Source organism: Sinocyclocheilus grahami, unplaced genomic scaffold, assembly GCF_001515645.1.
Source record: "Sinocyclocheilus grahami isolate Dianchi unplaced genomic scaffold, SAMN03320097.WGS_v1.1 scaffold1235.1, whole genome shotgun sequence".
Lineage (NCBI taxonomy): Eukaryota > Metazoa > Chordata > Actinopteri > Cypriniformes > Cyprinidae > Sinocyclocheilus > Sinocyclocheilus grahami.
In genome coordinates this window covers 162,739-189,394 of record NW_015506414.1, presented here as the reverse complement: position 1 = coordinate 189,394, position 26,656 = coordinate 162,739, and the positions used below count along the sequence as shown (strand labels likewise).

The 26,656-nt window shown below is 39.2% G+C and overlaps 2 protein-coding genes across 2 annotated transcripts; both read right to left on the bottom strand.

Moving 5' to 3' along the window:
• Nucleotides 1–306: 306 nt before the first annotated feature.
• Nucleotides 307–6,137, bottom strand: LOC107568324 (peroxiredoxin-6-like). Its single transcript, XM_016254278.1, has 5 exons — nt 6,055–6,137; nt 2,823–2,979; nt 2,604–2,750; nt 569–715; nt 307–486 (listed from the first exon to the last, which is right to left on the bottom strand). Exons 1-5 carry the CDS (start codon nt 6,135–6,137, stop codon nt 307–309), a joined length of 714 nt encoding a protein of 237 aa, XP_016109764.1.
• A 7,889-nt stretch (nt 6,138–14,026) lies between these two features.
• Nucleotides 14,027–17,280, bottom strand: LOC107568323 (gastrula zinc finger protein XlCGF8.2DB-like). The gene is made up of 2 exons (XM_016254277.1): nt 17,097–17,280; nt 14,027–14,820 (listed from the first exon to the last, which is right to left on the bottom strand). The coding sequence occupies exons 1-2, from the start codon at nt 17,278–17,280 to the stop codon at nt 14,027–14,029; spliced, it is 978 nt and encodes a 325-aa protein (XP_016109763.1).
• Between the last annotated feature and the right edge of the window lie 9,376 nt (nt 17,281–26,656).

The following is a 26,656-nucleotide window of genomic DNA, read 5'->3' as shown; positions in this document are numbered from 1 at the left end:
TTATTTCTTGCACAGACCAATCATTTCGCTTCATAAAACCTCAATATATCATTAGGAGCCACAGGGATTAATTTTGTGCTCCTTGATATGCTTTTTTTATTCTCATAAATGGGAAGCCGAGGAAAAAGAAGGTCACCTACATCTTGGATGGCCTGAGGGGGACTAAATTAACAGCAAATGTCAATTTTTGGCTGAACTATCTCTTTAAGTCTTTCTGGAATGCTAATTTACTGTGGATTAAAATAAAGCATTAAAAACGTAGCTGTGAGGACTTCGCCTCCTGATTTCTGATCATCTCTGGTGTTGTTACAGATGGCTCGTCTCCAGTTCTCCATCTGTAGTCCGCTGCTGATGTGTGTTGGGTTGTGGGGTGTAGCGCAGGTATTTCTTCCCAGACGGCAGGTCTTTGGTATAGACTCCAGCGGGGAAGAGCATCGCAGCCTCCGTCTCAGGGATTCTGGGAGGCACCATCACACTGTTTCCAGGCTTCGGAGCAGATCCACACGCATTACACACAGACAGAAGAATCAACACAGCACTAATCAATCTCCAAACAGACGCTTCTCACCCTCCAGTCCACAGGCGTAGCCACACGGTTGTGTGCCGTTAACTGTAACGAGTCAATGACACGCAGAATCTCATCAAAGTTTCGTCCTGTTGTTGCAGGATAGAGAATGGAAAGCTTTAACTTCTTATCCGGGCCGATCACAAACACCTGAGTGAAGAATACACACGTTTAGAACTCATTCAATGCAAGTTTACTGAAATTATTTATTTTTAAAGTGTCAATAATTTAAAACATTAAATCAACTATTCTATTTAAAATAGCGTTTTGACACTTCAGATTAATAATTGAAAAGCTGATAGAAAAACCAGAATCCCAGTAAAAGAGATTCATCTGAAAGGTAAAATTATTCTATGACTTGCATACAGGCATGTAAATATTTTACATATTTAACTGTCCATATTTTGATTGAAGATATGTCATAATAGCCATACTATGAATGGAAATTTTATGATTTTTACTCACTTAACCTTTTTTAAGGTTTTAATTAAGGCTTCTGAAATGTACATCTAATTCATGGAAATATTAAATAATTACAATAAGTATTAAATGTAAAAATAACACTAACAACATGCAACTTAAGGGCTTCTGTGCCAATTCTGGTGGCCCATCTTACCCCAAGGGTCTAATTTTATCTTTTTACTTCAAAATACAAACTACAATTTGTATTCCACAAATCTAAAAACATTGATGTGTCCACAGATCCCTCATTAACAAACAGACATTGATATGCAACATATAATTAGGGCTGTCAATCGATTACAATTTTTTATCTGATTAATCACATCCTTTTTCTGTGATTAATCGCGATTAATCGCACACTTCATGAAATTTAGCATAGACCATTTATCTTGTTTCAAATGTTTATTTTGTCATCATTTGCTATATCCAGCAAAGTAAACCAAAAGATTGAAGGGTGATTCTCAAACATCTGTATTTTCTGCAAGCTTTTTTCAAGATAAATGTAGATGTCTTTCCAAAAAAGCACACTTAGAAACTCCAAAAGGACACCACAGATCCAAATGATATAAATAGCCCATATACTGTAAGTACATATGAAAGAAAAAAAATCAGAATTTTATAGTATGTGTACAGTGCAACAGCAAAGGAAACAACGTGAATGTACGGAAATGTTTGTGCCTGTGCATAAATACAATGTGCGATCAGTGCGTCAAGAGCACTCACACGCATTATTATAACGGACTCACGCGTGCTTACTGTACGACTCCTGTACGCCACCACAATCATCTTTACCTTGATTGCAGTCTTCATCCATCAAAACTTTACTAGCGAGACTACTAGCTTATCCAGTCGAGAAACCGTAGTTTGTGTCTCTTCTGACCATACAGCGGTGGGATGTGTTCACAATCCGTTCAGTCTGTGTGAGGACTCGCGCTCTTCAGAGACAATCACAGAATATGACAGAGCTCGTGTTTAAAAGCCAAACACTGGAATTAATAATTCACTTAAAACGCAACGCAAGTCTCTGTTCTCTCTGCAATCTTTGATGTAATCAGCCTGGTTTCCTTTATATTAGCACTGTTTTGGACGGATTGTTTGAATGCATTTGCTTACTGGATCATTAGACTGAAAACTTTCCCGGAGTTTAGCGGCTTAAAATGATCTGATCGCAAGCAGAGAAGCAAAATTTGGTTAAAGGGTTAGAATAGAAATTATGCTTCAGTAATTTAGCGTTAATTGCGTTAAATTATTAACGTGTTAACGATGACAGCCCTACATATAATACAATGTCACTATTTTTCACAATCTCACAAATGTTGATATTCAGATGAAATTAAAAAATAGCATAAACATTCGTCAAACGTGCTGAGACGAGACTGTGCTGTCTGGGTTATCAAGGTGAGGAAGAAAACCTTCTTATCCTGTCTTACCCTAATCAGTTTGAGCTCCTGATCTGGACAAACACGTTCTTTACATGCTCACGTTCACTGACTCCTTGAAAAAGAAAAGCGTAAAACTCTTTCTACACTCATTTCCAGCCCTATTCTCAACCCGTATTCATTAATTCTGTGCTTACGCATCTGGCGCTGAGTGGCATCCCGTTGTGGTCCTTCTCCTCCGGGTCCAGCATGCCCAGCTTCTCCACCAGCTCCCGCCGATCATCCGCTATGATGGGGAAGGGAAACTGGCTCCCAGGCTCTGTGTTATTGTAGGCCATGATGTCCTGAAATCAGCCATGGAGACTCATTACCAGCTGATCAACAGAAGCACACACTTCAGACGGACAGAGGCAAACCTTGCTCCAGTCGTGATGCTCCTGCAGACTGTCGACGGAGAGCGCCATCAGCTTCACGTTACGCTTGCTGAACTCGGGACTGAGCTGAGCCGCCCTGCCGAGTTCAGTGGTGCAGACGGGAGTGAAGTCTCCAGGATGAGAGAACAGGACGCCCCAGCTGACGGAGAAACACTTCATTCATGGAGTCACAATCAGAGACATTTCTGTGCTTTAAATGTTTCAGAATCCTACAACTAGTGGAGTAGTCAAGACCGGTGTTGGGGGCAAGTAACGGGAGTTACGTAATCGGATTACTTTTTTCAAGTAACTAATATAGTAATGCTTTACTTTTTGATTTCAAATGAAATATCTGAGTTACTTTATTTCCATTGTCTGACTGAAAGCTCTCCTGTCCCTGCGTTGAGCGAAATCCAGAGTAAATGCATGCAAACACAACACTTGAAACAGAACACAGAACACATTTCACTAACACAGAAACAGATTCCGTATTCCTCAAAATGAATAAAAACTGTGAAATGCAAACTTAGAATATGACACAAATCTGCAATAATTATGTATTTTATTCCTTCAGCTTGAGATGTATTCATTTCCCTTTTGGTCTGAAAGGGCTTTTACATTTGCCAAAAATAGAACTGTTTTATATTAAAAACAAATAAGCGAGCCCAGCCCAGATGAGAAAAGTAACGCAAAAGTAACATAACACATTCCTTTTCATAACTAAGTAGCGCAATTAGTAATTTTTTTAGGGAGTAAAGCAATATTTTAATGCATTACTTTTAAAAGTAACTTTCCCCACACTGGTCAAGACCACATAAAGACCAGACCAGAGTGTGTCGAGACCAAAGTAGGGCAAGACCGAGTCAAGACCAAGACCAGACCAGCAAATGGTCTGGAGACCAGTCGTGAGTAACTACAATACCTTTAAGCCCCTGTTTACTTATAAAGAACGGTTAAAAGAATAACCCCCGTGAAGCCGTGGTTTACAGTGAGTTTATAACAGCTAGGGGGCGTTGTTAGGCGGAGTTATTGCTTTTATAAAACGGTTATTCCATATACGTAGTAAAGTTTCACAAAATAAAACAGAGCAAATAAAGTGTAATGATATTAATAAACACAGTGTTCTTCCACCAAACAATGTAGCTCCTCAGAAACAGTTGTGGTTGCTACAAAGTGGTTGCCGAGCAACACACAAACGTAAACAAAGGTGTGTTACTTTGTAGCGTCATTTACAACAGCTTCGAACGCGGCTCAGCCAATCAGAATCAAGCACCGGAACTCTCCGCTTTATAAAGATTATTATATGTCTGTGTTTTCATTCAGGTCCTTTGGTGCCTGTGACAGATATTTGGAAAATTTGACTCTTAAATTATGAGTAAAGTATCAGAAATGCAGTGGATCAGTCATCCGATCACTGTTGAGTTCAGCGTTTGGACTCCAGAGACGGACACAAGCTCTGCAGCTCTACCACTGGATTGGATCATGTGTGCTTTGATAACCAATCACATTACAGCCTTAATATCACTGAATTTCAGTTTTGCAACAGTCAGTCTGGTTTGCAGACACCAGTGAAATCAAGTGCTGTAAGCTGAATCCTACCTGTAGAAAAATAGTCTGTGAATGATCTTATAAAAAGCATGTTTGGGGGGTGGAGACTCTGAAAATAGATCAATCCAAAATGGATGCTTGATGGCAAACAGGTTGAAGAGTAGCTGACAGGCTATTGATTCTTTAAATGATAAGCTGTTTTCCCACAAAAGCAATTTATTCAGTGTAGTCTCGCAGTTACGCTTTTCTTCTCTGATCTTGGAGGCTCGTCTTAAAGCAGTTATTTTCATTGTAAATCAAGCAAAGTTCTTTATATTTCCTTTTTTTTCAACTTTAATGTACAGTCTATAAAGTCTATACTTTGTGTTATATTACCTTGGCATTAAATTATAGTAAATGAGTTAATGCTGCTGCATGAGTGTTTCTAAAACTATGGCTGAGGGAGTGACTGCAGATTTGACATCTGTCTTCTGAGCAATGTAATCAATCTCTCCACATTCTTTCCTCTTTTGCAAAGTCATAGAAAAGCTATCAAGTGTATTTATTTATTTTTGGTATTGGAGGAAATGTGAATGTGAAACTTATATTTGTTGTAGTTTCCATTCATCTCTATAGAGGTTTACGAGCTATGACGACTAACGGACCACAGAAATGAGATGAGGGCCAATCCTTCATTTGCTGAAGACATTTTATCAGTGACTCAATAATTCAATAACTGATCCTAGGTCATTGACTGGTAAAAGATTGTCTGAATGCCAGGCTGAATCAGAGATGAATGTGAACACTGGCAAACCGACAGAAAAACCCCAAAACTTGCTTGCTTGCAAAAATGCTTTATTGGCTTTATGGCCACACAAGGTAAAAAATGTCAGGTTGTACTATCCTTGTGAGGACATTTAGTCCACAGCATAGGGTTTACCTGAACCACACATACACACACACATAGTGAAAGTGTGTTTAGCTGACTCTGGTCTTTATGTGTGTCAGAGTCTGTCAGCGTTTTCATGTAGCTGAAGGGGTAAAAGTGGTGCCTGACCTACAAACACAACCACGATTTAGACAAAGACAGCAGCGATGCCAGGCTGAATCAGAGATGAATGTGAACACTGGCAAACCGACAGAAAAACCCCAAAACTTGCTTGCTTGCAAAAATGCTTTATTGGCTTTATGGCCACACAAGGTCAAAAATGTCAGGTTTTGCTATCCTTGTGAGGACATTTAGTCCACAGCATAGGGTTTACCTGAACCACACACACACACACACACATAGTGAAAGTGTGTTTAGCTGACTCTGGTCTTTATGTGTGTCAGAGTCTGTCAGCGTTTTCATGTAGCTGAAGGGGTAAAAGTGGTGCCTGACCTACAAACACAACCACGATTTAGACAAAGACAGCAGCGTTGGACACGTACTAACTTTGCATGTTGTCCATTGTGAGGACATTATGAGAGAGACTCGCTTATAGCCAAGCCACACAACTCATATCTTATATCCGAATCATTCATTTCAGTTCATTTCCTTACACTAATAAGAAGTACTGAATAATAATAAGAACACAGAGGAGAAGAGAAATGAGAGGACTATTGTTAGATGTGACTTCAAGTAGTGGACATTGAGAATAAAACTACTGTATCTATGAAGAGCAACACAAATAACACACAACACACTCTCACATCACAAGACACTTACGAGTCTCTCAGAAAATCATGCAGTTTCATTCGGCCAAAAGTGGAATCGGCTTCGAAGTTGGGAAAGACGTCTCCTAACAGCATCCTGCAGCATCTGTCTGTCTCTGTGTCTCGGTGTTGCATGCTGGGAAGTGTGGTTTGGTGTGTGGGAGGGCGTGAGAGAGCAGGCGTTTTCTTCTCTACACATGTGGTGGTTTACTGCAGTTTTCCCCCTCACTCACTGTTACTTTAGTGATTATTTCACTGGATTCAGATTTTTGCCATGCCTTTTTAAATGCCACACTCATTTACTGATGACAATGATCATGTGTGAAAACATTTAGACATAATTTGTCCACTTAGAAAAAACTCAATGTATTGAGGAAGAAACTAATTATTTTTCCACCTTGCGTTTCTTTTTGTATTGTATACCTAATTTGAACACTTAGAAATCAAAGCTCTGTGTCGTGAGAAAATTTTTTCACCCCTGCATTTTTGTTTACAGTATTTTGTAAACATACTGAATATGCATACAAGTCAATCACCTTTATTTCTATAATGCTTTATACAATAAAGACGGTCTCAAAACGGTAATAACAAATTCAGATTCAGTTGTAAAGCAGCAATAACAAGCCAATAGGGTCATTATAGAGTTCAGTGTTGATTCAGTCCAGTTCAATAACTGTAACGTTTATCATCTGTGCATACATATTGTATGTACAGTGTATTTTTGCACATACATGTACATGTGAGTGTTATGACAAACTCCTGCACACTGAACAAGCACAAGACACAAGATTTGAAAGATTTTGTTTTACTTTTGTCCCATCTGTGTAGTTTGGTGTGTATATGGCCAATCATTTGTGTGAGTTAATATGCAAAAACACTACTTTTATAAGAATTAAAATAGTTTTGAAATAAGTGTTTGCTTTTGCAAGAGATGTGTGACGTTTTGTGCAAGAGATTCATAACATCTCACTGTTACAGATTTATCATGCAGCTCAAAGCATTATGGGTAGAATCTCTCGTCAGTCTATTCTGATTCATCAACACAGTTTCACTGATGATCCAAAATTACCAAACCCAAACCCAGGATAGAGCGGCTGAGTGAATGTGGTCTGGACTGTGTGGATGAGGCTCATTGTGTCAGAGACGCTGTAGAAGGACAGAGTTCCAGCACTGTGATCCACAAACACTCCTATTCTGCTGCTGATGGGCTTTACAGAGAGAACAGTCTTTATGCTATTGTGTATGAATGAGTAACTGGAGGAAGAGCACCACAAACTCCAGGACTGATCATTATATCCAAACCAACACTCTTTACCTCCCTTCCTGCTGATGCTCTTATATGACACTGATATATACACACCTCCACTCCACTCCAGCTCCCAGTAACAGCGTCCACACACACTCTCTCTACACAACACCTGAAGCCAATCATCAAATCTGTCTGGATGATCAGGATACGGCTGAAGACTCAAGTTTACTTTGGCTTCGATACACTGAAGCACTGCTCAGTCACCAGGATTTCACAATTCTGCAAATGCAGAATTTAATGCAAAATCAAGCAAACATTATTTGCAGGAGCTTGTATTTTTGTCTTATTTATGCAATTTTTCCACAACAAATGTTAACCTGAGAGAGAAAGCAATATTAGCGACTAAAATTACATAACTGAGAGTCCAAACAAATGAATGAATGTGAGCTGAATTACAGTGAACTGTGCTGTAAAGTGAGCAGGGATGATGATACAGGTTATGCAGGTGATTTACAGGGAGAGAAAATATGGACAGGAGAATAATATTTAATATTTCCAAGTAATCGCTCCCAATCATTTATTCACGAGCTACACGTCTATTGTCTTTTCAACCTGTTTGTGAAACGAGCGAGAGAGACGCGGCTGTGCAAGCGATCAGACCTCTTGTTTATATTTAATGAATGTTTCTAGACTACAGCTTTAATGAAGACTATTATTAAACTACTATATGGAATACTGAATATAAATAGAAATGTATTTGTCACGAATCCGGTCCATGAACTTCCATCCGCTTGCCACCAGAGGTCGCCCTCCCATGATATGGACTCTCACACCACACAGACTGTTACACATCACCCTGGACTACATTTTCCATACTCCATTGCACTAATCGCAAGCTCACCTGAAACTAATCACACACAGCTGCTACCAATAACACACACTATATAAATCAGTCTCACACCACCATTCAATGCTGAGTATTGTTTGCGTTTATTGCTCTCATAGTGGTAGCACATTACGGAGCCAGTTTCCTGCTCTAGTTTCTAGTCCTTAGTTCCTAGTCTTTAGTTCCTAGTCATAGCCTTGTCTTGCCTGCTTTCCCGTGTTACCTGATTTTTGCCCGTTTATCTTGGATTAACCCTTTGCCTACTGTTTCGGACTGTGTTTGCACATCGCCTGAACTACTGCTTGTGTTATTGGATTTCTCTCGTCAAGCCCTCTGGATAACGTTCGCTGTCGACTGACTCACACCCGGTTTGGATTACTCTTTTGTCTTGCCCTCAATATACCTGTTTGCCATTGTCAGAACCTTGCCTGTTATTATGACCACGCCTTTAAATAAAAGCTTTGCAGATGGATCCGCACGTCTCACGTCTCGTTCGCCCCGTAAAAGAATACTCGGCCTCACAAGGTTCCAGTAGCTTTTCATGTGGACATTGGCCAAGTATGGACGCTGCAAAACTTTTATTAGCCTTAAAGCAGAGCACACGCCCGCTTCAAGAGTATTTGGACATTGCGTGTTATTCTGATCTGCCAGATTGTGTACTGAGACTTTTTTTGTGATGGAGTAAATTAACCTTTAAAGTCACGATTAACCTGTGAGGGTCCTTGTTCTTCTCTAAGCTATTTTTTTTTATTTTGTTCTGCTGTGTGTCGACTCCGTGTTCACTGTGGCTGTTGCGGAGAAACATGACGATCTTCATGAGTCTAGTCAAGTGACAACTGATCGTCATGAGTCAAGTCAAGTCTCAGCTGATTTGCCAGAGCCTCGTCACGTCTAAGCTGATCTGCCAGAGTCACGTCACATCTCAGCTATTCGTCCAGACTCACGTCACATCACAGCTGATCATCCAGACTCACGTCACATCACAGCTGATATTCCAGAGTCATGTAACATCACAGCTGATCATCCAGACTCACGTCACATCACAGCTGATCATCCAGACTCACGTCACATCACAGCTGATCATCCAGACTCACGTCACATCACAGCTGATATTCCAGAGTCATGTAACTTCACAGCTGATGTTCCAGAGTCTTGTCACGTCCTGTCTGTTGCACCCAGATTATCAAGGTCAGTCCTTCGGTATCCCAGTCTGGAATCCAGTTTGAGGGATGCACCGCTGGTGTCTGTACGCGCAGCTGGTATCCCCAAACCCACGCACTCTAGCCCTCCTGTTCTGGAACTGATTCCCCAGTCTGAAGCGCTTCCTATGATGGGGATCGCTTTTTGGTGTGTTTGGGCTGCATACACCACCACAGAACCTCCTGAGGTGGCGGCGTCCACTATGGTGTCTCCAGAGGTGGCGGCTGAGGCTGCAGAACCTCCCGAGGCAGCAGCGCTCGCTTCAGCTCCTTGTATGGTGGAGGCGCCCAGCAATACACTTTCAGCCTGTCATGTCGCAGTCGAAGGAACCATTGCTGAACTTTGTACCTGTCCTGTTAAGAAGAACACTAATGAACTTTCCCTGTTTCCAGATGGTACGACTGTAGAACCTCCAGAGGTGGCGGCATCTGCTGCAGAACGTCCAGAGGTGTCAGTGGTATCCACTTGTGAACTCTCGTTCTGTTCCGGCCAAGGAGGCCGCTTGTGATCCCTCTGCCTGTCCTGTCATGGCTATGGAGGCCGTCTGTGAACTCCCTGTTTGTCATGTCACAGCTACAGAGGCCGCTTATTAACTTTTCTCCTGCTCTGAACCAGGTGAGGAGGCCATCTTGGAACTCTCGTCTTGTTCTAAACCTGTCATGCAGGTCAACTATGAGCTATTGTCCTGTCCCAATCCAGCTGAAGAGGCTGCCCATGAACTCTCAGCCCTGTCTGTCATAGCCAAGGACGCTGTCTGCGAACTTCATGACTGTCCTGTTGCAAATTAACTTGCTATATGCCCAGGTAATCCCGTCACGGCCACGGGGGCCATGAATGAACCTTTTGTTTGCTCTGTTAGCCTTATCACTACCCCAGAGACTTTAAATGTATGCCCTAGTAGCCTTGTCACAGCCAAAAAGGTCACCTGTGAACTCTGAACCCTGCCTGTCATGAACCCTGAAACCATAAATGAACTTTATTTGCCCCATTACTTTTGTCTTCGCCAAAGAGACCACTGGTGAACTGTCTGTCTATCCAGTACCTGCCAATGTTTCTAGTTTTGAACAGTCGGTCTTATCAGTCTTTACCAATACACCCAGTTCAGAAGTGTCTCCCTATTCAGTCTCAACTAATGTATCTGTTTGTGAATTACCTGCCAGTTCTGTTTCAATCGATGAACCTGAATGTAATTTGTCTGTTTATCCAGTTTCAACCCATGAGTTTAGTCTTGGACAACCTGCTTATTCAGTCTGTGAGTCTGTTTATGAAATGTCTGCCTGTCCAGTCTCTGTCAATGAGCCAGATTTTGAGCTGTCAATGGTCACCAGGGGGACTATTGATAAACTTCTTGTGTTCCCTGCATCGGTCCCTGAGACTGTAAATGCACTGTCCGTCTCCTATGTTTCAGTTTTCCCTAGGCCTCAGTCCCTGCCATGGGTTCCTGATCACTCTGGTCCGCCGTGGAGGTCTTCTGCTCCGCCCTGGTGGACTTCTGTCCAGTCTGCTCCGTCGTGGTGGTCCTCTGCTCTGTCTGCTCCGGCCTGGTGGTCTCCTGTCCTGCTCTGGTGGTCTTCTGCCTCGCCGTGGGGATCTTCGGACCCGTCTGCTCAACTGTGGTGGTCCTCAGAGTTGAGTTTAGACACACCTGGCTGTTAACACACACACACACACACTTACGGTTATAACCCGGGCTCAGGGAAGCAACACACAAAGGACACAAAATTGCTAATCAAAATAAGGTTTATTAGGTTATTAAAGGAAAAAAGGTGACTGAGACGGTAACTAATGAAGTACAATCACTAATGATATTTAGAGGTCTACAGTAGTGATTCAGGTATTCACACTATAAACGTTCAGTATGGATGCATGTGTGTAGTGTTGATTTATCCACTGCACATGCAGAACTTCCCACACCTGAGACCTGCTTTACATCTCCTCTTACTATCAGTGATGTACTATTACAGTGCTTACTAAAAAAGAAAATTGTAATTTTTGTCTTTTTCCACTGCTGTATTTAAAACATACAGAACCATGACTTCAAACCCGAGGTACATACAGAAGCATCTTTTTTTCTTTTCTTTTTGTATCATTTTGTATCGTTACATCCCTACCCAAGAACCTGAGAAAATAGTAAAACTAATAGCTCATATGATTTTCCCCACACACACACATCAGTCATTAATGAAGAGTCGAGAACCTCTCTGTTCATCATTATCTTCATCTTCCTCTCTGTGTGTTTCTTCATCACTCACATCTTCTCTCTCCTCTTTCACAAACTCCATCTTCACAGTAACTCGAATCGGTCATTTAACTGTTGGAGCAGATATAGAGCAGAAAGACATTATTAGTATTTAGTGAATTCATCATATCATCACTCATAAATATTAAATATGTATATGAAGTAAGAGGATTTCCAGTTAACCTGTTTGTGTGAGTATTAAAATAAAACACCCTGCTGACAACTTTCTGATACAGACAACAGACGACTGAAGCGATTCTGTTTCTGTCATGTTTCACCGCTCTCTATTCTTACTGTATTAGTTTTTTTCAGCTGCTTGCACACAGCATCTTCACGTGTCACACAGTTTCTGAAAGCTGAGACTCAAACAGCAGAAGCACACACCAAATCTGCAAAACCAGACACCATTCTCAGCCTTTGACTCGGTTTTCAATTTCATTAAACACTTTTTGCAAAACACAACACACAAAAATCTAACAGGAATTAATATTATGGCAAAGGTGTTTGCAAATGTTTGCTTTTGAGATGTGTTTGTGATATTTTGAATGCAGCACTTCATTTTGCAAGAGATGCGAGGCACTTTTCTTTTTGTGTGTAATTCTTGGATTTGTGGGTGAAGTTATGAAAAAAAGAGGCAAGGTTTTGAAAATGTGTGTGAGTAGTTGAAAAAAAACTGTAAGACTTTCAGTAATATGTCTTGCTATTATAATAATAACTTATATTTTCAGCATATTGTAAAATTGTTTCTTTTTTCAAATCTTGTCAAGTTTTTATTCATTAAAATTAATATGTAAAACTCTGCTCCTCACATTTTTGTAGTTGATAATGATTCATACTGTAGCTTAGGCTATATATGTTACTTCTATGTTCTATAAAAATAAAAACATGTAATTTTAGCCTACATGTACTATCACTGTTTAACCTGATATTATGATTCTCTCTTGGTTGTTATTACTGTCGCTGTCACACATATGTCAGTGGAATTAATCATAATTCTATCAGGGTTTATGTGATCAGATCACCAGAAACTGAAGATCTGTGAGGGATTTTATTAGTGAACTTAGTGTTGTTTGTACTGCACTGCCCTGACTAAAAACACCAAATACATTAATACCTGTCGTGTTTATGGACTTTATTTGTGCTGAAAATGACCATATGCATGTTAAGTATTTCTCAGTTTCTGTCTGCTCATTCACTCTCTTCAGCACTGGTGACAGAAGCAGATGTTTTAGGGGAGAAAGCATGAGAATCAGTCCAATGCTGGTGTCACTGCGCTTTATATCAGCTGTTGTCGAATCATTAACAGACTGTAACGACAGGGAAACGGTAACAGACTGTAAGACAGGGAAACAGTAACAGACTGTAAGACAGGGAAACAGTAACAGACTGTAACGACTAGGAAACAGTAACAGACTGTAACGACAGGGAAACAGTAACAGACTGTAACGACAGGGAAACAGTAACAGACTATAACGACTGGGAAACAGTAATTGTGTTACCGTGATGCTCCGCTAATGCACCCGTTCAGTTCAATGGCCACTGCTCTGCTATTTTTTGCTAAATAAAAACGTTTTATGTTTTCACATTTGCTCATAGCTACTGTTACAGATACAATCAGCCTCATAACAGCAGAAACCACCAGCAATGAACAAAAACTGTCACAATAGACTGCAACAGTCAGTTCAGAAGCACGGCAGTTGAAAGTCCAGACACTTCTCCACCCTCCGTCCTCCAGCTGTTGATGTTGAGTGCCATACTTAAATAGCATCGCTGTCACCAGGTTTACATCACTTGTGAATGCAACCCGGAAAATTGATTTCTCGGGGTATCAACTTGGTGGCTAGTTCCTATAGTTGAGTTCCCATTACTACCCAGTTTGAAAGCCCCTAAAGACACCTGAGCAAGCTTATTAAGGTCTTTAGAGTTACTACAGCAGCGGCTCTGGAGCACATCACTGACATTTCGACACACATTTCAGATCTCAGCTGATGAGATGAACCAGGTGTGTTTGATTAATTAAGGAGACATGCTGGGGACTCCAGGAACATGGATGGGAACCACTGCACCAGACAATGACAGGGAAGTGAGATTGATCGGAAAACATCGCACTGATGTTTTCATCCACATTGTAAGAGTTGACTTAAACACCATAGCACTCGTTTAGGCTCTTAATACTATTAGGAGGGAAGAATTCTCAGTTCTCAATGCTTCTCCTTTCAAACACTTTTGATTCATTGAATTGTTAAGGATATACATGAAGAAATAAGAGCCAGACGTTGTTCTTGAATGGTACCATACACAAGTAGTTTTATTCATTTAAAAGTGTTACTCCTGAATGTTAAAGATAAGCATCCTTTTACAGTCACAGACATGTTTTCATTATTTAATACATGACAGAAATGATAAGAACTTCACTGCAGCAAGTGTGTTTTAGTGAAGGACACATTCAATCCGGAGGGCAAACCATGAGCTGAGGAGCCACTCTGGAGCATGAATCTCTCTAGCGGCAGGTATTTATTATGGATGAAGGACTTTAAATGTCTTTTAAGTTCAGTCATTTTGCTGAAACTCCTCCCGCATGGAGGGCAGTGAAACGGCTTCACTTTACTGTGAACGATCTCGTGTGATTTCAGGTGATATGGCAAACTAAAACCCTTCCCGCACTGAAGACAGATGAAGGGCTTCACATCAGAGTGAGTTTTTAAGTGATTATTGTAGTTTGTTTTACTTCTAAAACCCTTCCCGCACTGCTGGCATGTGAACGGCTTTTCTCCGGTGTGGATTTTCACGTGTCCTGAAAGGCTTGTTCTGTGTGTGAATCTCCTTCCACAGTGAGTGCACTTGAACGGCTTCTCTCCAGTGTGGATTCTTACGTGATCGGTAAGGCTTCCTTTGTATTTAAACAGCTTTCCACAGTGAGTGCAGGAGAAAGGTGTCTCTCCGGTGTGGATTCTCATGTGTTCCATCAGGCTTCTTTTACAAGTGAAACTCCTTCCACACTGACCGCAGGTGCACGACTTTCTTTTTTGTGACACTTTCTTTTTAGAAGAGTTTTTATTCAGTTCTTCTTCACTTTCCTCTTCACTCAGTTCTTCACTTTCCTCTTCAACTTTACTTATTTCTTCGCCTTCCTCTTCCCATTCACTCTGTTCTTCACTTTCTGTTCCAGCTTCACTCGTTTCTTCACTTTCCTCTTCCATCAGGTCTGAAAAGAAAAAGAAAATTGGTTGAAAATGCCATTTTGTACATGCTTTAAATGTTAACATTCTCATATTTTAGCTTACAAAAAACATTTTAAACATATATTTATTCCATAGCAATACTGTGATGCTAAAATACTACACACAAACAAACAAACGGTCATAACTGAAGACTACATGGTAGAAAAATAAAATAATTCAGTTATCCAATTCATTCCAACTGATGGAAATGGACAGAAAGAGATTAGACTTAAAGAGACAGTTCAGCCAAAACTGAAAATTGTCATCATTAGCTGGCATGTCGTTCCAATCCTGAATGAGTTTTCTTTCTTCTGTCGAGTGTAAATTAAGATATTTTGAAGAATGTTATTTCAGTTCCCATTGACTTCCACTGGATTATTTATCCTTACAATGGAAGTCAATGGGAACGAACTATTTGGTTATCAAAATTCTTCATAAAGTCTTGTGTTCATATTCCACAGAAGAAAGTCTTTCAGGTTTGGAAGCACAAAGATCACTGTCCCTTTAAAGGAGTCTTTATCCTGTGGCTCCCTCTCCTGGACAACAGCAGAATTACAGTCTTCACCTGTCAGTAAAAACGTCTGATAATATTTGCTGTTTGTGGAAATTCATGAACATAAATAAGCATGTCTGTAGTTGCAGAACATAATATGGATGCTGTCCAGCTTGATCAAGGATGCTTACACTTGTTCAGTCTGTTTGGTTGTGTGCCAGTCAGAAATCATGAGGCCTCGGGGCAGAGACAACGCCACAGTTAACCACAATATCCCCAGAATTTGAGATATGGGGGCGAAAATGTCAAGTTTCTGATTATATTCTTTAAATTTAGTTGAATTATTTGTTTGCAGCTGTTGATCAGATGTTGTTTGAGAGGTTTAACATTGAAGTCATATAAATTATGGTTTGCAAAGAACCCATTTTTTGGGGGGAGGGCATGTTATTTTCCCTGTAAAATTACTAGCTAACTGTACTATATAGTGCACTTTAATACTTTAATATCCTTACATAATGTATAATTGCTTTATGTTATATTATAATACATATAATTTATTTATATAATAGGGTACAACGGGGCTAAAAGCACACCTTAAGAAAAAATGTGCTATTCACTGCGCCTAACATGTATAATTGCAGAAAAAATACATATGTTTGTATTGAACATTAATGGAGCAACAGATGTTGTGTGAAAATAAATCATGCAAGTTGTTTATTTTGTTTAAAAATCTTATAATGTATGAGGTGGCCTTTTACCTCGCACAGAGTTAAAGGCACACAGTACTGATACAAATACTTCAGCTAAAATTATGCTTTTTTAAATAATGTCTAAGTTAATACTTGTTCAAAACAATCACTTTAGCAACGTTTGCACTTATTTTCTGCATATTTTGGAAAATAAAAGAATTAATTTTTGTTCAATAAATATAGTGTCATTAAAATATGTTGAAATATATGTTAAAATACAGAAACAAAATCATTTTAATAAGTAAAGATTCTGAAAGTATTGAAGGAGATCCAATAATAATTGAATATATATTTACAGTAACAACAAATGATATTTTATTATATGATATGATTAATATCATGTTTTTAAATATGATGGTTTCATTCTAAACATGGTGATTATCTCTAATATGGACACTCAACATTATATATGATATTTACCATCTGAATCTAATGTAATGTCATAAGCCCAGAATCAGCTTGCGCTGCAGCGCGCGATCAGACAAATATACAGGTGCATCTTGAAAAGCGATGTTTGGGAAAGTGCTGCGCCACGGTTTTCTCCCATCGCCTTTAGCCCCCTTGTACCCTATCTTTATTCAGTCCATTTCTTTATAATAAAACAAGACATGCATAGGCCTACATTTGTTTTTATCAAGCATCCTCAATAATCCTGGATTGAAATGTGATATCTGATGCTGTTCTGCTGGTTGTAAAAGCGCTGCGTGAGTTTGAGAGTAACTAAAGCTGTACCGCGCTACACAGACAGATGCTCTTTACTCTCTCTCTCTCTCACACACACACAGATCAGGATTCCTCACAGTTAATGCATTTGCTACATATTCTGCCATATAATAACCGTAAAAGAAAGTTACGCACATGCTTTAGAGATCGCGTGCTTTGTGCTGAGTGTTTCGGCGAACCGACACAAAGCTATGATCCATGAAATCAACGAATGAATGAATAAACAAACAACTCTCAGATGCTGTGAGTGTCTGGCTGCAGTCACAGATGAGCTGCTGAACTCAAAGACTCGAACCTTTCTGTTGGCCGCTGTCTTCGTCTGGGGCTCCGCATGTTTCTGGATCTTCACGTTCCTCTTGAACAAACTCCATCTCCACAGCCGCGTAACGAGAGCTGCAGCTGTTCTGCCTGCTTTCCGGGGTTTCTGCATTTATTACTGCATGCTGTAGGAGGGGCTTCCTGAAGACCCCAGTCTCCATCGCGAAGCTCCTGGTGAATTTATTATTCAGAGATAAGGTCTTCTGACATGAAGAGATAACAATGAAGAGGAGTTGTGCAAAGCTAAACAATCTAAGCAGGACATGATGTGGTGGATCACTTACATTCAGACTCAATAAGAGCCATTTAACAAACTGTATCTAAAACAGTACATTTCTACACACTAACTCCTTACAGTATTCTAAAGGAGCGAGAGATCCTATACAGCCCACCACAGTACGATCAGCCAGAATCCAGAGCTCCAGAAACACTTACTGTGAGGAGCTGCCTTCATCTCATCTTATTCCTGAGTTCTCTTCTGTGAAGCAGACGCTCTGTCTGAGGAGTTTACAGCATGGGGTTCACTCCATTAGAGTTCAAAGGATGGAGCAAATGGGGAACATCGTGGCACAAATGTGTAGAGTAAGAGAGGAAGCATATAAATACAAAAAGTCATTTGAACAAAGGGTTTATACCAAACACAAAATGTGTTTAAAATAAAGCCGCCTGTATTATTTCTCTGCGTGTATGTGTCATCATTTGTCATAAATCCAGTTTGTGTGTTTCAATCTCGTGTATTTTAGCTAACTGAATGTTGCTTACTCCACAGCTAGCCAAATTCATACTTTTTAACTCAATAAATGTAAGTGACTTCACAATGAACAAATATATGCTTATTTTATGCTATTTGAGTAGCCTGAATGCATTCTGAAAATATGAGTATTTAAGTAAAATCAAATAGTTGCAAATAGTTAATAATAAAGCTTGTCGTGATTTTTTTGCAGGCAGAAATCTGTTTCATGTAGGACTGACAAATATGCATCACATTATTATATGCAATTCAAATACATAAATCTTAAGTTTGTCTAAAGGTTGTATTGAGTGTACTGTATATATTTAACAGCTAGGCTTGTGTTTATAACACGTGTAAGATCACATGTAGTCTGTTGAAGTGCTGGAGGTCTGCTGTGATGTGGTGAATGAAGGAGTCGTCGTGTCTGACGGTGTGTCGTTAGGTTTAACACCTCTCAGATATCAGCACATCGTTCACACAGACATCAGCAGCAGATTCACTCACACTTTAGATTAAGTGGCCTTAACTACTATGTGCTTACATCAAAAAGTAAGTGCAATGTACTTACTGTGTTCATATTGTATTGCAAAACACTTCTGCTGCTATTGAGGTGGATATGGGTCAGGTTAGGGACAGGTTTGGTGGTCTGGGTAGGTTTAAGGGATGGGTCAACTGTGTAATTATAAATGTAATTACAGAAATGTATTACAGATGTAATTACATGCAGGTATTTTAAAAATATAACTACAATGTAAAAACATGTATGTGCACAATAAGTGCATTGTACCAAATTATTAATTTAAATGTAAGAACATAGTTGTTAAGGCCACTTAATATAAAGTGGGTCTGCAGATTCACTCCCAGTCTGTTTACACTCGCTTCACTTATCTGCTCTATTATACGTAAAACTACATGCATAATTGATTTTTTGTGAATTATATAAATGATCACTTACAGTAGAATCAAGTTAATTGTGAAAGTAATTCAGTTTATTCTGTTGAACGCATGAAGGAAATGAAATACACGCAGCTGGGAAAGCAGGTGATAGTGAGTTTGTTCAAATGTATTGGGCAGCATTGACTGCTTATGCAAGTTCATCTAGTTTTTCTTATATCACGACTGTCTGTATTATTGAAGGCTGAGTGTCTTCTCTTTTTTCCCTCTATTGGCAGTCATTACTGTAATATTGTGTAATAACAGTAACTGTGGTCTGAAAGGTTACCTAAATACTGTATAGTACCAAGACTAAATCATTTTAATGGGGAAATTACTGCTGGCAAGATGGGCTTTAGTAAAGCTTTTATTCAAACAGTTTGTTTTAAATCAGTGCTACATAGCTCAAGTAAACAGAGAAAACTTCAACACCCATAATGCACTGGGCTCAGTCTGACTGGATACAGAAACGTGTAAATATGATCAATAGTAGAACAGCACATGAACCTAAATACATTTCATGCACAATTTCAAGTTTGTATGTGTTTGTTTGGCTAATGCTAGTTACTATAATAGGTATATATATATATATATATATATATATATATATACACAGTATATAGTGATTAATGCAGTATGTATTTCAGTTCACTTCCTTTGAGTCTGTAGACAATGAAGCAGATCTGGAATTGATCCTGAGTTTGCTAACAAACGAATGATCAGCTGGTTTGTTCTTTTCATGTTCAGTGAAACAGTTTGAAGCTATGATATGTAAAACTAAAGACAAACCCATAAGAGATCAAACCCAATGTCTCTGATTTTAGTTCATGATACTTGCTCTAACATACGTCTTTGTAAAATACTGTTAAAATATAATTAGTCAAACAATTATATTTGAGAATAATACAATATATGCTAAAACTTCCTAGACTCGATTGTTCGTTTTAATGCATGTGTGAGAGAAAATGAGCAGCATGTGTGTTAATGTGATTGATGATCGCTCCTAAAATGAGTTCCAGGCCCTCCGGTCGAGACATCTGTTCATCCTGCTGCTTCACACACACACCCTCACACTCACACCCACACACCCACACACCCACACACCCACACACACACACACACTCCTCACACACTCACACACTCACACACTCACACACTCACACACTCACACACTCACACCCACACCCACACCCACACCCACACACCCACACACACCCACACACTCACACACTCACACACTCACTCACACACACACACACACACACCCTCACACCCACACACCCACACACTCACCCTCTCACACACACACACTCACACACTCACTCACACCCTCACACACTCACACCCACACCCACACACCCACACACACACACACACACACACTCTCCCACACACACCCCCACGCACACACACACACACACACACACACACACACCCTCACCCTCACCCACACTCACACACTCACAGTCACAGTCACACACACACACCCCCACACCCTCACCCTCACTCACACTCTCACTCTCACACACACACCCACACCCACACTCACACTCACACACTCACCCTCACCCTCACCCACACTCACACACTCACCCACCCCCACACCCTCACCCACACTCACACTCACACTCACACACACACACACACACTCTCACACACTCAACACACTCACGCACACTCACGCACACTCGCACTCACACTCAGACTCTCACACACACACACACACACACACACACACTCACACACACTCAACACACTCACGCACACTCACGCACACTCGCACTCACACTCAGACTCTCACACACACACTCACTCACTCACACTCACACACTCTCACACACACACACTCACACACACTCAACACACTCACACACACTCACACACACTCAACACACTCACGCACACTCGCACTCACACTCACACTCACACTCAGACTCTCACACACACCCACACTCACACACTCACCCTCACCCTCACCCACACTCACACTCACACACTCACACACACTGGAGTCATAGCCCATAGTCTGGGAGTGTGTGTAAACTGCTCTAATATGCCGTCAGAGAGTTTAGAGTGTACTGGCTGTCAAAATGTGACTGATGACCCTCATTAAAATTCCATACCCCACACAACTGAACACCTGTTCATCTACAACACCCCGACTGAACAGCTGTTCATCCCCCGCTCCAGATGATGGAATTCACAACCCTCTTGTTGTTTGGCAATGTGTTTCTGTGTGGGACATTGAAACTGTTCAAAAACAATCTGCTTTAAAACATTCAAATGTGAAACGACGCATTGGTTTGTAAACGGCATGATCAAGGGAAGTGTTTTTTTTTAAAGTTTTTCAGATTGGCCTACATTTAAAGAAAAAGACTCTGGCAGGCATGCAATAGACACAATGTAGTGACTGTGCTTTCCAGAAATTGAGACGGCCATTCGCGTATTGTTAAACAATTTTTTAAAAAGGTGAACAGTCTACAGCAACGTATCCTACCAGACACAGGCTAAACAATAGCATCAGCAGTAGTCAGAATCTTGTAACATTACAATTTTCAAAAAAGATAGAGTTTGCTACTGATACAAGTTAAAAAAGAAAAGCAAAGAAAAAGATCAGTGCATCTGAGGCTGTTCTGTGAAATATCTCCTCACTGATCGGTAACAAACTAGGGCTGTGGAGTTAAACCACACTTACTAGCCCCCTAACACTGCATACCAGCGCAGCTGTAGATTTTAAAAACATTTTAAAAAAATAATAAAAAGAGTAGTTTTTAATAATTAAAGGGCATTTCTTTATTGATAAAACATCCTTACCTTTTTTTAAACATTAGAGCAGAGTTTCTCACTTTAAAGATGAGACTGTCATAACATAAATATTTATATAAGTTTTCTTCTAAACAATCAACTCTATGTCACAGGAAAATTATTAATTATTTAAGTTTATTTTGTTTAGTTATTCACACTTAATTCAGTTATTCCTTTATTCACTCGTTGATTTTTGGCAATCTTAAAACTTTCAGAGTGCAATATCAAATATAATGTGCGTGTGTACGTAGTTAAACATCGACACTTTTACAACATCATACGGAAAGCAGATCTTTCGCCTCAGTGCACGATGAAACGAGAGAGGGGCTGCTGACTGTGATACAGAATCAGTGACGAGACGATATCAGATCAGTGAAAGCTGTAAAATAACATCTCAGGAGGATTTCAGGGTTGTTTTATTGCTGTAATCTGATGAGCTTCTGAGGGTCTGGTAGAATGTCAGGCAAAAAGTTCAGTGATCAAAGGATGCCCCACCCCCCTTTTTATGACACTCACCTGGAGAATTTAAGCAGGACACCTGCTGCTTTTGACCTCAGACGTAAGTTCAGCAAAGTTCAGTGTGTCAAAAAAAACATGCACACAAATACAAATATACATGCACACAAACATTCACGCAACACACACACACAGTCACACACACACACACAAACACATGTCAACAATTCTGTGTTTTTCTGTCAATATGGGGTGCTGTGTGTACATTAATGAGGAAAAAAAAATTTACTTAAATGATTTTAGCAAATGGCTGCAATATAACAAAGAGTGAAAAATTTAAGGGGGTCTGAATACTTTCCGTACCCACTGTATATATGCACACACAGAACCTGTAAAAAGAAGGTTTGTAAAACATTTACAATTGAGTATTTTACACCTTAGATTAGGGGATGCAGAAAGCTTTGTAAATGCCTTGTATAGGCATCATTTGTAACTGGTAAGAAAAATCTACAAATGATGTGTAACACATTTACAAGTGATGAGTAGCTTACACTTTAGTCATTTTGGCCATTGAGCTTCAGTTTCTCTGTGTTAACAGTTTTGAAAATGTGATGTCTGATTTGACAAATATGTTTAAGCAATTGAGAAAAACTGTAAACAAATGGGATGGATGCCTTCAAAATGAGTTTGTTTGGAAAAAAGGAAGACACATTGGTGGGGGAAAAGTGTCAGAGAGGGAGGACTAGAACCCTCACAGTACCTCCATCCATCCATCAATTCCATTTATTTCCAAAGCGCATGTCCTATGTAGGGTCATGAGGAGGCGTGAGCCTTTCCTGGGTCATAGGCAGGAAAATTCTATTCAATTCAGTTCAAGTTTATTTGTAAACGCTTTTCACGATACAAATCGTTGCAAAGCAACTTTACAGCAAATTAAGTTTAATACAGTAAACTAAGATTTAGTGGTAGCTTATCAGTGGTGACTGTCAGTTAATGTACATATGGCAGAAATGTACAAAAACTGTATACTAAGATCAAGTAAAACTAGCAATGAGACACAGCCTTGGTCTGACGCAAGAAGCAAGTCATTTGTAATTTTAACAAGTGCAGTTTCTGTGCTATGGTGGGGCCTATGAATTCTTCATAGAGATTTTTTTTTGCAGGAAGGAGCAGACACAACTTTTTCAAAAATTTTAGACATAATTGGAAGATTTGAGATGGGTCTGTAATTTGCCAGTTCACTAGGATCTAGTTGTGGTTTCTTAATAAGAGACTTAAGCACCAGCTTGAATGGTTTTGGGACGTGAAAAACACCATGGACAGATGGCCAGTCCGTCATACAAATTCATATTCACTCTCCCTTACAGTCTCCAGTTCACCTGTCCTGTATGTCTCTGGATTGTGGGATAAACCCAGAGGAAATCGACATCAAAATGGAGAGAACATGCAAACTCCACACAGAAAGACTCCTGGAGCAGCTGGGACTCCAAAACTGCACATAACTCATTATACTAGACATGCTGTTGGTGGCGGTTTTGTCCTTTTTTTTTTTTAGTAAGTTTTGTAAATGTTGATGGGTTTTTGTTTTTGGTATGTAAAGAACTAGGGGGGAAATGCTGCTTATCTTATTTATTCTTTGTGCTGCAATACAGTCAGTAAAAGGAAAATGTTATTCTTATCCTATAATGAAATACTAATTGACAATTCATTCAAACTTCAAAGTACATAGTCACTGTTAGTGTTTTTTAGATCAGTGTGTTATGAATGAAATTAATGTTTTCTTTTTCTGAATGAGAATTGTTGCCAATGTTATGGTGAAACAAGCATATTTTGAGACATATATGAAGTGCTTTGTTGTTTTGTTGAGTGAGGTTTGGAGGTGAGATCAACTGTTTGGCCAAGATTCATGTTGGTAATGCAGACTGTATGAACAGTTTTGAAAATGTGGCTTCAGTATTGAACAATGCTTTTTAGTAACTGAAAAAAACTGTAATGCAGCCTAACAATCCTTTAACGGATTTGAATATTAGAAATGTGTTGGTGTGTTATGTGTAAGCCAGGTTAAAGAGATGGGTCTTTAATCTAGATTTAAACTGCAAGAGTGTGTCTGCCTCCTGAACAATGTTAGGTAGATTATTCCAGAGTTTGGGAGCTAAATAGGAGAAGGATCTGCCGCCCGCAGTTGATTTTGATATTCTAGGTATTATCAAATTGCTAGAGTTTTGAGAACGCAGCGGACGTGGAGGACTATAATGCAATAAGAGCTTGCTCAAATACTGATGTGCTAAACCATTCAGGGCTTTATAAGTAATAAGCCAGATTTTAAAATCTATAGGATGTTTAATAGGGAGCCAGTGCAGTGTTGACAGAACCGGGCTAATATGGTCCTAATAACATTTCTTTAACTACATTTTTGCAAAACTCCTATAAACATACCTACTTACATATAATTAATTGCCGTTACTGCCAAAACAACAAATTTTATTATTTTCCCCAAAGTAATAGTTAATTAATAAGAGACTTATTTTCATGTGGCTCCATGATACTATGATGGTTAAAATCATAGATATAATAACAAACTCGTACTTCTATGAGTAATAGTTATAAATCTGAAAGTATTTTTCCTTTGGGAGGGATCTACCTACTAACTTCTCACAATACTTAAACTGGTTGAGGTTGAACCATAGAACAGACTGATTTTCTTAGCAGAGATATATTATAAAAAAGAAAAACAACAATAAAACTCACAATAATAAACCCCAAAGCAAAAATAACATACCATAAACCAATCGTACAAAAAGACCCAAGAGAACCAATACAAAAAGAAATGCTGCTTATCTTATTTATTCTTTGTGCTGCAATACAGTCAGTAAAAGGAAAATGTTATTCTTATCCTATAATGAAATACTAATTGACAATTCATTCAAACTTCAAAGTACATAGTCACTGTTAGTGTTTTTTAGATCAGTGTGTTATGAATGAAATTAATGTTTTCTTTTTCTGAATGAGAATTGTTGCCAATGTTATGGTGAAACAAGCATATTTTGAGACATATATGAAGTGCTTTGTTGTTTTGTTGAGTGAGGTTTGGAGGTGAGATCAACTGTTTGGCCAAGATTCATGTTGGTAATGCAGACTGTATGAACAGTTTTGAAAATGTGGCTTCAGTATTGAACAATGCTTTTTAGTAACTGAAAAAAACTGTAATGCAGCCTAACAATCCTTTAACGGATTTGAATATTAGAAATGTGTTGGTGTGTTATGTGTAAGCCAGGTTAAAGAGATGGGTCTTTAATCTAGATTTAAACTGCAAGAGTGTGTCTGCCTCCTGAACAATGTTAGGTAGATTATTCCAGAGTTTGGGAGCTAAATAGGAGAAGGATCTGCCGCCCGCAGTTGATTTTGATATTCTAGGTATTATCAAATTGCTAGAGTTTTGAGAACGCAGCGGACGTGGAGGACTATAATGCAATAAGAGCTTGCTCAAATACTGATGTGCTAAACCATTCAGGGCTTTATAAGTAATAAGCCAGATTTTAAAATCTATAGGATGTTTAATAGGGAGCCAGTGCAGTGTTGACAGAACCGGGCTAATATGGTCCTAATAACATTTCTTTAACTACATTTTTGCAAAACTCCTATAAACATACCTACTTACATATAATTAATTGCCGTTACTGCCAAAACAACAAATTTTATTATTTTCCCCAAAGTAATAGTTAATTAATAAGAGACTTATTTTCATGTGGCTCCATGATACTATGATGGTTAAAATCATAGATATAATAACAAACTCGTACTTCTATGAGTAATAGTTATAAATCTGAAAGTATTTTTCCTTTGGGAGGGATCTACCTACTAACTTCTCACAATACTTAAACTGGTTGAGGTTGAACCATAGAACAGACAACTGATTTTCTTAGCAGAGATATATTATGAAAAAGAAAAACAACAATGAAATTCACAATAATAAACCCCAAAGCAAAAATAACATACCATAAACCAATCGTACAAAAAGACCCAAGAGAACCAATACAAAAATATGTCTATATACAAAATGAGGTTACAATACGAGCACAAAATGTTAATGTAATGAAGATGGTTATACTTATATATCCCAATCCAAAAGCAAAAGAAGAAACCTTGTAGAAAAGGCAGATGTAAATAGTTATTTTCCTTGTAATTAATATCCAGTTTTGATGACCCAAAGTAAGGAGATGCAATGCAGGGAAATTAGTCCTTTATATTTTCAAGATGTACCATGCCGTCGTAAATGCACCATTGATACATCTAAGGAGGCTAGGTCAAATGAGTCCTTCTACAAACAACATATTAACAAACATTAGAATAAACCTCAAAACCATGAAATGCAATTTATACAGCCACACTGTGAATATGCATAAAAAAGGACCTTACTTTGATAGAGCATAGAACAACATGTTTCCCAATCAGGACATCTCAGTGAAGGTAAGGCTACAAGAGGGAAGCCATGATTTCCACTTACCAAACAGCTCTCTCTTCTTCTACCACCTAACTGTATTTAAATTTAGCATAAGAGAACCATAGTGTCCCCTAATGATGGGTAGTAGAATTACACCCTAAGTAACATT